The sequence below is a fragment of the Tenebrio molitor genome, chromosome 2 (genome assembly GCF_963966145.1).
Source record: "Tenebrio molitor chromosome 2, icTenMoli1.1, whole genome shotgun sequence".
In the NCBI taxonomy this organism is placed as follows: Eukaryota; Metazoa; Arthropoda; class Insecta; order Coleoptera; family Tenebrionidae; genus Tenebrio; species Tenebrio molitor.
This window is the reverse complement of record NC_091047.1, coordinates 25,592,832-25,605,324: the sequence shown is the minus strand read 5'-3', so window position 1 is coordinate 25,605,324 and position 12,493 is coordinate 25,592,832. Positions and strand designations below refer to the sequence as shown.

General features: G+C 41.1%; 1 protein-coding gene across 2 annotated transcripts in view; it reads left to right on the top strand.

The window, feature by feature from the left end:
• The window catches only part of Atg2 (Autophagy-related 2), a 28,397-nt gene extending 16,975 nt beyond the window's left edge, over positions 1-11,422 (top strand). The window contains exons 2-24 of one of the 2 annotated variants that reach the window (XM_069036830.1): positions 2,599-2,767; positions 2,931-3,074; positions 3,129-3,231; positions 3,282-3,639; positions 3,795-3,952; positions 4,004-4,152; positions 4,200-4,355; positions 4,406-4,664; positions 4,722-5,000; positions 5,050-5,505; positions 5,816-5,991; positions 6,096-6,395; positions 6,449-6,772; positions 6,824-7,014; positions 7,076-7,507; positions 7,556-7,862; positions 8,051-8,778; positions 9,332-9,491; positions 9,559-9,769; positions 9,820-10,097; positions 10,163-10,317; positions 10,372-10,515; positions 10,572-11,422. In XM_069036830.1, the coding sequence (XP_068892931.1) occupies positions 2,599-2,767; positions 2,931-3,074; positions 3,129-3,231; positions 3,282-3,639; positions 3,795-3,952; positions 4,004-4,152; positions 4,200-4,355; positions 4,406-4,664; positions 4,722-5,000; positions 5,050-5,505; positions 5,816-5,991; positions 6,096-6,395; positions 6,449-6,772; positions 6,824-7,014; positions 7,076-7,507; positions 7,556-7,862; positions 8,051-8,778; positions 9,332-9,491; positions 9,559-9,769; positions 9,820-10,097; positions 10,163-10,317; positions 10,372-10,515; positions 10,572-10,817 (5,883 nt within the window). In that variant the 3' untranslated portion in view covers positions 10,818-11,422. Of the gene's footprint in view, positions 1-2,598; positions 2,768-2,930; positions 3,075-3,128; positions 3,232-3,281; positions 3,640-3,794; positions 3,953-4,003; positions 4,153-4,199; positions 4,356-4,405; positions 4,665-4,721; positions 5,001-5,049; positions 5,506-5,815; positions 5,992-6,095; positions 6,396-6,448; positions 6,773-6,823; positions 7,015-7,075; positions 7,508-7,555; positions 7,863-8,050; positions 8,779-9,331; positions 9,492-9,546; positions 9,770-9,819; positions 10,098-10,162; positions 10,318-10,371; positions 10,516-10,571 lie in introns of both variants that reach the window. The other variant, XM_069036829.1, reaches the window with a different exon arrangement.
• The last annotated feature ends 1,071 nt before the right edge of the window (positions 11,423-12,493 follow it).

The window sequence follows — 12,493 nt, the reverse complement described above, 5'->3', positions numbered from 1 at the left end:
ATTACAGATTTTTATGGCAACAATTAAATGATGAAAAAGTTGTTTTTTTATTATACCTGAATCTTAATCCCTGTTTTTGTCACTAAAATGCGTGCGAAAAAGGGCCTTTAAAACACTAAGGCCCGGTTGTAGTTAGTTAACATCGTGTCAGCTAACAACGCGTCAAGTCGGAAATCCGCCCATTTGATTGGCTGATTCAAATAAAATGTTAAATATCCTCCAATCAGATCGCTTGACATTTTGTTAACTTTAACAATGACTTGACATCGCTTTATGCAGCCGGGCCTTAAGCTTTAAGGGTTGCTTAGGTAACAACAAATTCACCTATATTTTGAACAATGATAAATAGACATTTATACACAATTTATGATAGCAACGAAACAACAACAATTGACTATTTCTATACCAAGGATTAATGACAGAGATTACTTCGGAAAAGGTAATTCAGTGTACTTTTTTTGTTATATGTAATTTTCAGATTGTAGTGCAGGTATAATAAAAAATAGCGTATGATACACGTTTATAAGCGCCTTTAAATCACTTGCGACGTTAAAAACACTCCGCTACGCGTCGTGCTCTTAAACTCGTCACGCCTGCTTTAAAGGCTTCCTTATAAACTTGTATCATAATATACTATTATATGTTTTGTTGGAAAAGTAAAATAATTAAAAGCCATCAAAATAGCATCAGTTCTCAATCTTTACTTTTCTAGCTTACCTCGCATCGTTCAACGAGTAAATAGCTTTTATGGTCAATCTAAACGTTTAAATGCTGATTTATATACAGGTGTATCCGAATTCGACCGACAAACTTTCAGAGCAGATTCTAACGATCAGAAATAAGCAAAAGTTTGCGAGATAATCAACAAAAACCTTAAAACAATTACGATCTGAATTCCATGGATTTTATGGGGGTTATCTGTGCATTGAACAGGCGGGCGAAATTTGACAATTTTTGTAAATTGTACATTGCTCCTTTTTATTTTTGTACGTTTCATCAAAAAAATTCCACCCGATTCCTTTTGTTGGTGGTAGAAGCAGCAGAATGTGTCTGTATACTCTATAGTAGATGACTTGTTGGTATTTTCACATTATCTCAAATTTATCAGTTATCACAGTACAAAATGTAGATCCATATACAGGTGTCCCAGGACTGCCACCCAAAGAAAAAATTGAGTATTTGGGTAAATGTGATAATCTGAATTTTAAAGAATAACAATCCTCTCTCAAGCGATAATCGAGAGAAGACATCCTAAACTTGACCAAACAGAGTTGAGCACCATCAAGGTATGGCGAGGCAACTTTGTGTTGCCGGGGTTTCGCAGTCAAAATAAAAAAGTAAACTTTTCGCTGATTGTTGCGATCACGGCTTCCTAGATTAATAAGAGTCGAAGCCTCTAATACGGCTGGTCGAGTTCATCAGTTGCGAGCATTTTTACTGTTCCTGAGAGGGCGCCACTATACATTTGTGTATTTGGCTGCTTAACCGCGTATAAATCTCATTTTAAAAAGAATCGTAATTTGTATGTTACATACGCTACTTCAAAAAGTAGATTATTGATAGAAGAAAACAAAAAGCATTAATACGATTTTTCATTAATTTAATTTAAATAATTTTCGTTTTTTGGTAGAGGGCGCTACTATACTTTTGCTTTTGAAGGAACAGGCAGTTCAAGGAACTCTACCAGCCGTATTAGAGGCTTCGACTCTTATTAATCTAGGAAGCCGTGGTTGCGATATCTATATGTAATTATTTTTGCTGCCTAGCAACCTGTCCGATTTTTTAGTAATACCTGAGGACGAGCTTCTGGGATTGGTGAAATTGAAAACTTTATAACTCGGTTATGTGAGTTACAGGAAAATTTATTTTAGTCATCTTGAAGTCTCTTTTGCTGTCGGCACATGACTATGCGGAGGCAGTTCTGGGACAGACTGTATACGCTAATAGAATATGGGACTTTAATCTAACTCTGAAGGCCCGGCTGGCTAATAAACCTATAATATTCACCAAATCAAGGGAGCGGCATTGTGTAGTTGTATGTATTTCTCAAAGTGTTACGATTAAATCTAAATTTGCTAAGAACGCTCCCTGCAGATGAGAGATTGAATATTCGTTCGGAGTTTCTACCTGATTTGACAAGAATTATGAATAAGACAAAAATGGCCCTTATGGTAAAATATGTTTATGTTTAAAGTAAAATTACAATAAAACGGTTGGTACCACCATCTTCATCTGGTGTCCCTTCGGTGAAAAACTGAATATTATTATCTGTTTATTAGTCGGGCCTTTAGAGTCAGTTTAAAGTCCTATATTGACTGTTAGTTTCCGAATAAAATTATCCGCTTTTAAGGAAATCGCATCATTCTTTATAACAATGAACAAAATCGTATTGTTTTGTTTTACTTTTGCTTCGAATTGTTTTTGTGAAATAATTCAGTACCAATGGCGAACCAGCAGGGTCAAGATTCAACAATAATGTGAACCTTTGCTATTGAACTAACAATACACAAGGTTATTTATTAAGTTTTTTGCGACTGTGACGCAGTTCCGTTTTTAAAAATGCCCAATAGCAATAACACTTTTTCCGTTAAAATTTAGGCCCTCAACGAATTGGGAGAGCGACAAAACTGGCCGCTGGAATTCGTGCACGGTTCCATAGGAAAGGTGGTCCTCAGGATACCATGGAAGAAAATACTGACCGAGTCGAGTACCCTCGAAGTGTGCTCTTTAAAACTCACCCTGCAGCCCAAACAACGACATCCTTCTGGTTAGTTTAAAAAAATCTACAACACATCGCAACCCTAGATACATACATTAACTGCTTTGTTTACAATGCAAATCGTCGATCAGTATATTGTCAAGGTGTCTCATTTGTTTTGTTTACGACAATTTTTTTATTCAAATCTATTGGTGATTTTTGGACGTTGCAGCAACGTCAATGTTCGAATCCATGTGGTCGTCCATGACCAGTTCCATGAACTTGGCCGAGGATCTCGTCAAGAAAAATTTACCCAACTCGCCCAGCACCAACACGTGCGAAGGGGTGGAGATCTTCGCGCAAATGATAGATTCTAGTAATGTAAATTTCTTGATGGCAACTTCCCGCTTTACGTAGATTCTTGTTTTAGTTTTGAACAGGGTGAAAGTGACGTTTGTGAATTCAGTAATCCAGATCGAGCACCTGTCGGAGAATAGCCCGCTAGGAGTGGGATTAGTGATGCACATAGATTCGTGAGTGAGGGTAAGCCAAAGTCGAGTCGTCGTTAAGTGCAATGTTGCAGAATTACGTACACGGACGAGTCCGCCAGCGACCCTCCCAAAGAAGAAGCCACGAACTACACGAAACAAGACGAGAAGAAAGCGTACTTCGAACAGTCGTACACGACGAGGTCCGTCCGTCTGGAGGGAATTAAACTGTCGACGGTTGAATTTTTATCCAAAGCGAGGACTTTCGCTCAGCCTTTTTCGGCGGAGTCGGAGCAGGACGAGACGTTTTCGAGCGTGCAAGAAGTAGAAGATAACGATGAGGAACCAGACGAAGCCGAAGCGGAGGGTTCGTCGGATGCCTACCCAGAGCAGGACAGCAGCACTGAAGAGCGGAATATTATCACGTTCGGGCAGTTCGGTGGTAGAGTTGAGGTATTTTGAGTTATTTTGGCGCTTTAGTAGCTTGTACGGTACGGAAAAAATCTAATAAATCTTGGCTACGGTTGTCGAGATCGCTTCATCCTAGAAATGTATACTTCGCAATATTGCATAGCTTTACCCTTTATTGCTGCCCCTTTTTGAACCAGATTTTAGTGCGGTTGAAGAAGACCGAGGAGTTGGAAGGCCCCAAAGTGTCGATCGAGATGAACATCCCACCGTTATTGTTGTTCTTGTCACCTCGCCAACTCCACCTTCTCAGCGAGCTTGCCTCCGGACTGATATGTCCAGACACGGAAGATCACAGGTAGAGATCAACACAACGATTCGATTTTGTGTTGATGCCTCGTCATTTCAGCAACGTGTTAACAAAATGCGTCGGCAAGCCGATGTCCTACTCCGACTACGAACGAATCGAGAAGGACCTTCAACAGCAGTGGACGAATCCTTTGTACATGCATCCGTACGCCATTCCGGGGGGACACGGATGGGCCACTGGAACTTTGGGTAAAGTTGGTCGAAATATCTGTTGGCTCTTTTAAAAGTGTTATTAGATGGCAGCGACATCGAGGAGAATTTCACTCCCGTGGGTGTGGGGCACGCAGGTGACTTTTTCGAAAGCGCAATCTCTGAAACGAGCACGATGGATTCGAGTATGAGTTCGAGCATAACTAGTGCCAGTACTGACATGAGTCGTGCGCGCAAAAGAAGTAAAACAACGCAGGCGCGTCTGAACGTTATCTGATTTGTGTGTTCGTAGTGAGCAGAATTGACAGAGATCCCACCGCTGAAATATCCCGATTCGAGATACATTTGACCACTCTGGCTGTGGTGTTATTACACGAAGACCTACTCATCGAATCTTCAGAGAAGCCGGGCTGCTTAGCACCTTCCAGTGTCACGCATATGCAAAATACTGTTAGCAATTTTTTTAGCAATTGTTCCGAGATCTTATCATCGAACGACTTTAAAAGCTTGAATGCTGCGATAGACAAAGCTTGCCACTTGAACCATTTGAGGTACAGCACAAAGATTTTGAAGTTGTCCTTGTTATTATTCACGTTTTGCTTATGTAGATTGTTAGCATTTCCTCTTCACTTGGAAGGCGACGAAAAAACAACCAGTACAGCTTTCTCCATCAGCGGCTATCTGGAAGCTTCAAATTTTGAGTTAAGCGAATGCCTCTACGACCCGAACAAGAGGATCGTGGAGCACATACCGATAATTACATGTAGCGATATTGTACCAGTAAATTTAGAGAACTTCAGTGCCAAACCTAGTCTTAAGTTGATCTTCAAGCATCTGCAAAAAACTACAGAAAATCTGTTCAAGTCAGGACCCAAGACTGATCTCTTGTGAGTAGAACCACACCGCCGGCCGATCAAAATTAATGAAAGTTTTCAGCTTTTTGTTGAATAAGTGCACTGTGGAATTAGATGTTACCATCGTCGACAGGATCACAGCGCTTCTTAACCCGCAACCCATCTGTGTGGTCAATAAAATCCACGCAGTCAACAGTCAGAACGTGAAGGACTCGGTGCTTGACATAAACGTGACGTCACCGATGGTTTCGCTCAAACTTCGCTTCCCGATTCCCGACTTTAGGCCACCGCACGACAAGGACAAGAAGCCGTGGTGGGAAAGGCACGTCGAGACCGATTTCTTGTCGATGAATCTGTCGACTGCGACTTTCGAGACCAGTTTCGATACGAGAAAAACCGTGCAGGAGTACGTCGTACATTGCAAAAGTGTGGCGATGTTCTATCACGAAAATGCAAATGCCGATCCCTTACCAATAGCGAAAGCTGGTCTAGAAGAAGCGCCGCTGTCGTATCTGCGAGATATTGCAACAGAATGCAGGTAAAAAAAATGGCGTAAAGTAACTAGATATTGTGACAGCGGTAGATGTTGGTAACACTGCGGATTTTGGAATCGAATCTGTCAAAGTCGATCACTGGCAGTTTTAAATAATGGAGGGTTGTGATAATTTTATTAATTACAATTACAAGAACTTAAATCGTTCTGATAAGAATGTTGAATTTATTTACTACCCCCAGACCATCTGTTGGTTTCTTTAATTTAATGGAAATTGCGTCAAATGGAAAAAGAAGTCTTATAAAACATTCTTTTTTGAAGTCTAGAATTGTAATAAATGGATTCTTTCGTTTAGGCTCAACATAAAATTCTTCCCGCCAAAGAACACAGAGGAGACCCAGCTGTTCCAGGACCCAATATCAACGTCTGTGGCTGGAGACATGGTGCAAGAACAAGAATCTACTAGCCAACCATTCACTTCCAAGCGAGTAATATATGAGAGCGACACACCCCATCACGAAAAACAAAAACGTAAGTTGAACCAATAAAAGTTATGAATGATGTATGAAATAATGGAAAATGTTCGTTTGTCTGTCTGCAAATTTGTCAAAATTGTATTTTTCTCTATATTCCAGCGGAATATAAATCGTTGTTGGTGCCAGGTAATAAAACAGAAATACAAAACTTCATTAAACGCGCGACAGAATCAACACGAATATATGTCGACATATCCTTGCCACTTCTTTCGATGCAATTGAAAGACAAAGGTTTATACGAAACAATATACAATCGAGTCAATAACGGTTTGTTGTTGTGGGAGCCGAGCGCACCTAAACCTTCTACCCCAGTGTACGACGTACATTACTCCCCTTTTCGAAATTTTGACACCGAAGACCCCGAAATATACAGATTGTGCCAAAGCGGCATCCAACACAGTAAGTTTGCCATTCGTTCGTCTCCAAGTCACGACACAACCGATATTTTGTAGGCTCTGGTAGCGAAACAGACGAAGAGAGTACGAACATGTTCTTCTCGACTGTCGGTTCGAAAATGAAAGTTTCCCAGAAACCCACCCTTAGCGAAAAAAACTCGGAGAGTTATTTAGTTTTCGACATTAAAATCAACCGCGGACTGCTCACTATGTTCCCCTACGTGAAGGATTCCACCGGCAAGAACAACATCCCCAATCAGGAAGGGGAGTTTCTCTTCAACGTCGAAGATGCGACCATTTTCATTGTCAACGGACACTTGGGCGATCCCGATTTGGGCTACGTCTGCATGGAATTCCGTAATGCTCAACTCTATCACTGTGGTTGGTTATCGTTTTGTGTTGTCGTTTTGCTTCTTCATTTAGTACTTTAAGATGTGAAATCCACCCCGAGTCACACTCCTCCGTTGAAAGACATCGGAGCAACTCCCGGCAAACATCTCCACCCCACTATCTACCGCTCGGAAAAGGGAATGGCTACCGCTCACAAGAACAGAGGAGGGACCAGAGAAATGGTTACCGTGTGCATCAAGATTCAAGCCAGCCACGAGACCCACCACGTCAAGGTAAGATTCAGATTTGCTTTGTTACAGTTTCTGGACAAATGAGACTACTTCTCTCTTGCAGAATATCTCGATTTCGGCCGGTTTTGATAAAGTTACCCTCCGCCATAAAATGTGCAATGAACCCAACAGTTGGGTGTCTCAGCTCATAGACTTTTTCAACGTGAAGGACGTCGCCATACTCGGCTACCAACCGAAAGAAGTCCTCACTGAAATCTCTCTTCACTTTTGGGATTCCGCAATCGACTATCGGCCGTACTACTCGCCGGTCAGGGCTGTAGTCACGTTGGGAAGTTTCAGCATAACGTCCCACTTGAGCGCAGAGATCGACAGCTCAACTCTGAGATTCATAGCCGAAGATTGTATTCTCTTCCTCTGTCAGAAGACTCTGAAGAAGAAAGGTGTACCTTATAGTGGCCCCATCGACTTGAGACGGGAATACGTGAAAGTGATAGAGTTCGGACTGTTCGAATTTTGTTTGAAGATGTCCGACAAGGTTTGACGCTTGGAATTTTGTGTTCTCTTGCTGTACGATTGGTTTCAGAAAAACACGAAAACCCCTCATTTTGACCTAAGGGCTTCAAATGACCTCATACACATATGTACCTGCACAGATAGCGCCAAAGCTTTGACTCACTTAATCAATTACTTCGCCAACAACGGCGACTTGACTCCTCCCGAGTCCACCGCAAGTGGAAGTGTGAATTCTAGTCCTCGACATCCGCCTAAACAAGAATTGATTTCCGTGGAACCCCAGGAAGTTACCAACGTGTCCGAGAGCCAGCACCAGGAAATAAATAATCTCATCGAAGATGCTTTGGAGGACGTGGACGACAACACCGTCCCACAAGGTAAGACATGTTTTATTTAAATTCAGAGGTTTTTCATTACCATTCCTCCATTAAGGGTTTTTACTACCAACTCACAGCTGTACGGTAAACTAACGTTTTGGAACTAATTGTACTAGTCATATATTTTTTCGTACTGTTAAAATTAATGTGCAAGCACTGGACTAAAGTATGTTGTCTTTACTTTGCAGCCAAATCGTACGAGACCGACGGAGCGAAAATGTTCTATTTTCCCGACGAGAAATACCCACCCAACGACCCGGGAAAGCCTTTGCCGCAAGTCACCACCGAGCTGGGCCAGGCCTTCCGGCCGAATCTTGCCGAATCCGACGAAGACTTCTGTTTCATCGACGAAGAGCCGGGCTTCAACATTTTCCCGAAGAACGGCGTGCCCGAAATAAAATGGCTGACCGACGAGCCAGTCCGAATTGTGGAAAATCATTTCGGCGTGCCGAGCGAGAAACGCGACCCCCTGAAGACGCCGACGACCTTCCCGGTCCCCACGAAGAAGTACACCTTGTGCGAGATGAGCATCTTGTGGTCGATGTACGGGGGCAACGATTTCGGTCCAGCCAAAGCGGAGACGAAGAAGATGGTCAATTTTTCAGACGCGAACTTCAACGACACCGTCACTTTTTCCAAACTTCGGAAGGAGCAAGTCGTGATGGGCAGCGACAATAAGAGGGACAAGAGAGACCACGGAGGACCGAACCGAAATCACGATGTCCACGTGAAAGTCAGACTGAATAAAATACGTTTTCAGCACGACGTGTTTTCAGAGACTTCGTCGATCGCGTCTAGGCAGGTGTTGATGGTGTCGGAAATCGAAATTTCGGATAGGTTGTCGAATAGTGACAGGAATAAGTTGCTCTACCAGTACGTCAGTAAGGACATGCCGAAGCGATCCAACACCAGTATGGTAGGTTTATTTTTGAAGTGAAAACTTCTTTAGGCGCACCACATACATTTTATTCCCGGGCAGTGAATTGGTGTCATGCGACACGCTAAAATCGTCACGCTCGGGAGTCGAGTTTAGCCGAGCGAGCGAGAAACAGTCAACTGTGCGTCACTTGTCACTTCCAAATTTTTATTGTGTTGCTAAATTTAAGTGACCTCAGTGCAGAGCTGCAGAAGTAGCCATATATAAAAACGACAAATACTGTAAGTTCACAGATGGATGTAGGATTTAGTAGGTAATTCTCAATTATATGACTTCATCTATTGGAAAAATTTGTGTAGCAAAATGTGAAGTGAAAAATGGACAAGTTATCAGGATATCTATAAATGATTGTTTGGTCCCGCTTGCTATGAAAACTTGTGTTCTGTAATAGGATGATCCCAACTTATCAAATTTTCTATAATCCCAAATTCATCTATATCTTTTCTCTGACCATCCAAAAAATATAGGTGGACGTTTGTAGCGAAAGTTTATTATATTGTAACCACATATTTATTATTTTTATCACCAACAGGTTCTTGTAAAATTGCTGCACGTACGTCCCGATCCACGGCTGCGAAGACAAGAGTGTTGCTTAAAGATATCACTGTTACCGCTGACGCTGAACGTCGATCAAGATGCCTTCCAATTCCTCATGTCGTTTTTCTCGGAACTCAGTAGCGAAATGAAAGACGGTAGGATTGAGTTGACATTTTTGGCGTCTCTCTTGCAATGTGTACGAATTTTAAGATGATTTACCAGTTATCAGCTCGAAACATAACACGCCGGTCCACCAACCGCCAGTGATGACCGTCAACACGGATAACGAGGAACAGATGAAAGAAGAAGCGAAGAAGATCGTCGACGAGAATCTTCTGATCCTGTTGGAAGATAACAAGTTTGAGGAGAAACCAGCGGAGGAGAGTCCGCAAACGTCGACCGCCGGAGATGAAGACGGTCCTATCTATTTCAGGTATTTCGTTGTGGTAATTCACCGATAAAAAATTGTTTTTGGGCTTGCAGAAAAGTGATATTCTCACCAGACGTGCCTATAAGACTATATTATCAAGCCAAGAAGGTGGAGTTTCAAACGTACGGTCCCATACAGGGGCTCATCATGGGTTTGGCTAGCTTGAATTGTTCCGAACTGAGATTGAAGAGGATTTCGTACAGACACGGACTCTTAGGATTCGATAAATTAATAACGTTCCTAGCTAGGGAATGGATCAACGACATCAAGAAGAATCAGATTCCGAATTTGTTGGTTGGGGTCGGACCGATCTATTCTTTTGTACAGATATGTAAGCACGAAAAGTTGTTGGTCGTGTTGGTTTTTCTTTTCTTCACTCGAAAGCGTTTGTTTCAGTTCAAGGAATTAGGGATTTATTCGTTCTGCCCTTCGAGCAATACAAGAAGGACGGGCGATTTCTCAGGGGTCTTCATCGTGGTGCTAATAGTTTTACCACATCCACAGCCCTGGCAGCTTTGGAGTTGACCACGAGGTTTCTCCAGTTGATTCAGGTAGGACACCCAGACTTGCCGATCGATTTTAGCATTGATTGTTTTTAATTGAAGCTGACCGCCGAGACCGCTTTCGACATGTTGACACCCGGACCCAGCGTCAGGATAAATCCGAGGACTAAAGGTCGAAGAAAGCGCTACAATCATCCCAAGGACATACGAGAAGGGGTGACCACCGCGTACAAACTGGTTAAAAAGGTATGTAGATGTGTGAGTGGTGGTGTTGGATTTTGTTGAAACGGTTTTGATCGCAGGGAATTGAAGAGACAGCGGAAAATATAGTGCAGGTCGCTTCGCACGAACATGAACAAAAAGGCTACAGCGGTGCTGTAGGGGGCGTGATACGACAGATACCCCCGACTATAATAAAGCCAATCATAATTGCTTCCGAGGCTACGAATAATGTCCTGAGCGGCGTTCGGTGTCAGTTGGTTCCCGATGCGAGGAAAGAGGCACAAGAGAGGTGGAGGAGCGCTGATACTTACGATTCGCTAGGGTGATAAAAGACTGTGGTTTGTGATTTTAAATAAGATTAACAATATAAGTAATTCAACACTTTGAAATAGAAGTGCTTTTTTATATTGTTTGAAGTGATTATCATTATAGGCAGCGCGTTTTGCTGTTTTAGATATTTTTTAATTATTCGTTTTGTTAGTATTTAAATGTAGAGAAATACGTTTTTTGAGAAGCGAGTCGTACCCGATCATCCGGGAGACGCCTTCGAACCATCATTTTATATTCTATTCAATGTCCAATAATCAGAGGGTTGACCTGAAGTGAAAGCCGAGTTTTTTTTCTATTAAAAGTAAGACAATATTGTAGATCTATTTAACGTTACATAAACTAGTTTTCAGTGTATCTAATGTTTTCGTAATTTTCAGCTATACAAAATTTCCACGTTATTTTTCACAGAAGTGATATTTTTGTACGTCATCTCACAATGTTTTAATTAATTGTACAAATAATCTAACGTTGATTTGAACCGTGTATTGATTTGTTTTAATGCTGTGTTCCATGTGTTCATGGAAATTTTGTATATAGCAAGTTAGTGATATGAACAAATATGTATGGCAATTTAAATAAATTTTTATACTTCTGCGAGTTACATCGGTTGGTTATTTTCTTCTAAGGAGCTTCTCGCGTATTTCCTTCGTTTGCCTTAATTAACGACAGTACCTCGACTTGCATCTGCAAATGAATACCAACATTTAAAATTTGGGATTTCCCCGAGCTTTGTTTACTTTATCCAAAAAGTGTGGAGAATGGGAATTTTTAAAATCTGAATGTAGGTACTTGAGTAGTTTTTAAAAATACTTGAGTAGCGTAATACCATTGTATTGTAATACGAATTTAGCGTTATCATGCATGCACATTTGGACAGTGAAATGATCCGTCCACATAAACTGCTCGAAAAAAGTTAGGAATATTGATAATATAATTTATAACGTAACGGAAGAGTAAAAGTTTCACATACATAAGTCAAAACTCATTACATGTGTAAAAACGTTTATTAAAAACCCATTTCAATAATTCTTTTTTAAAAAACTTACTGATGTATGTTGATAAAGTTAACTTAAATATTTAGCAATATCCCTAACTTTTTTTGACCAGTTTACTACTCGAACTGTAGTTAATATGTATAATGCAATGAGATAGCAATCCCTGCTGGAACCTCTCACATATTATTTTCTTCGTTTGCCCCCCGTAAACGGAAACTTTTTTTAAAATTAATTTTTACAAGCCCAAAAAACGCTCAATTTAAAATTTGGAATTCCGTCGAGTTTTGTTTACTCCAAAAGCGGCGAAAACAGGAATGAGAAATAAACAAAACAAAAGGAGGAAGATACATTGGAACTCTTTAATTTATCTTTATTTGTCAGGAACGTTGGTTTACGATGAATTTTGTTTTTACTCCTTCCTTAGTCCTTACCATATTGCCGTGGTGCCGAGCATCAGGACACATCAAAATGTGATAGATCTGCTAATCTGCATGTCATTTTATTGAAAAGCTAAGCAAAAAGCCACAGTAAAATAAATGCGATTTTTTCATGCAAATGCACCTTAATAAGAAACCGTTTTTATCGCAGCGATAGCGACCCTGAAAGAAAATTAACTGTGATTTGACCTCTTCATTGCCGATCGGACCGAGGGCCCTTATAGAAATGTGAACACGCGG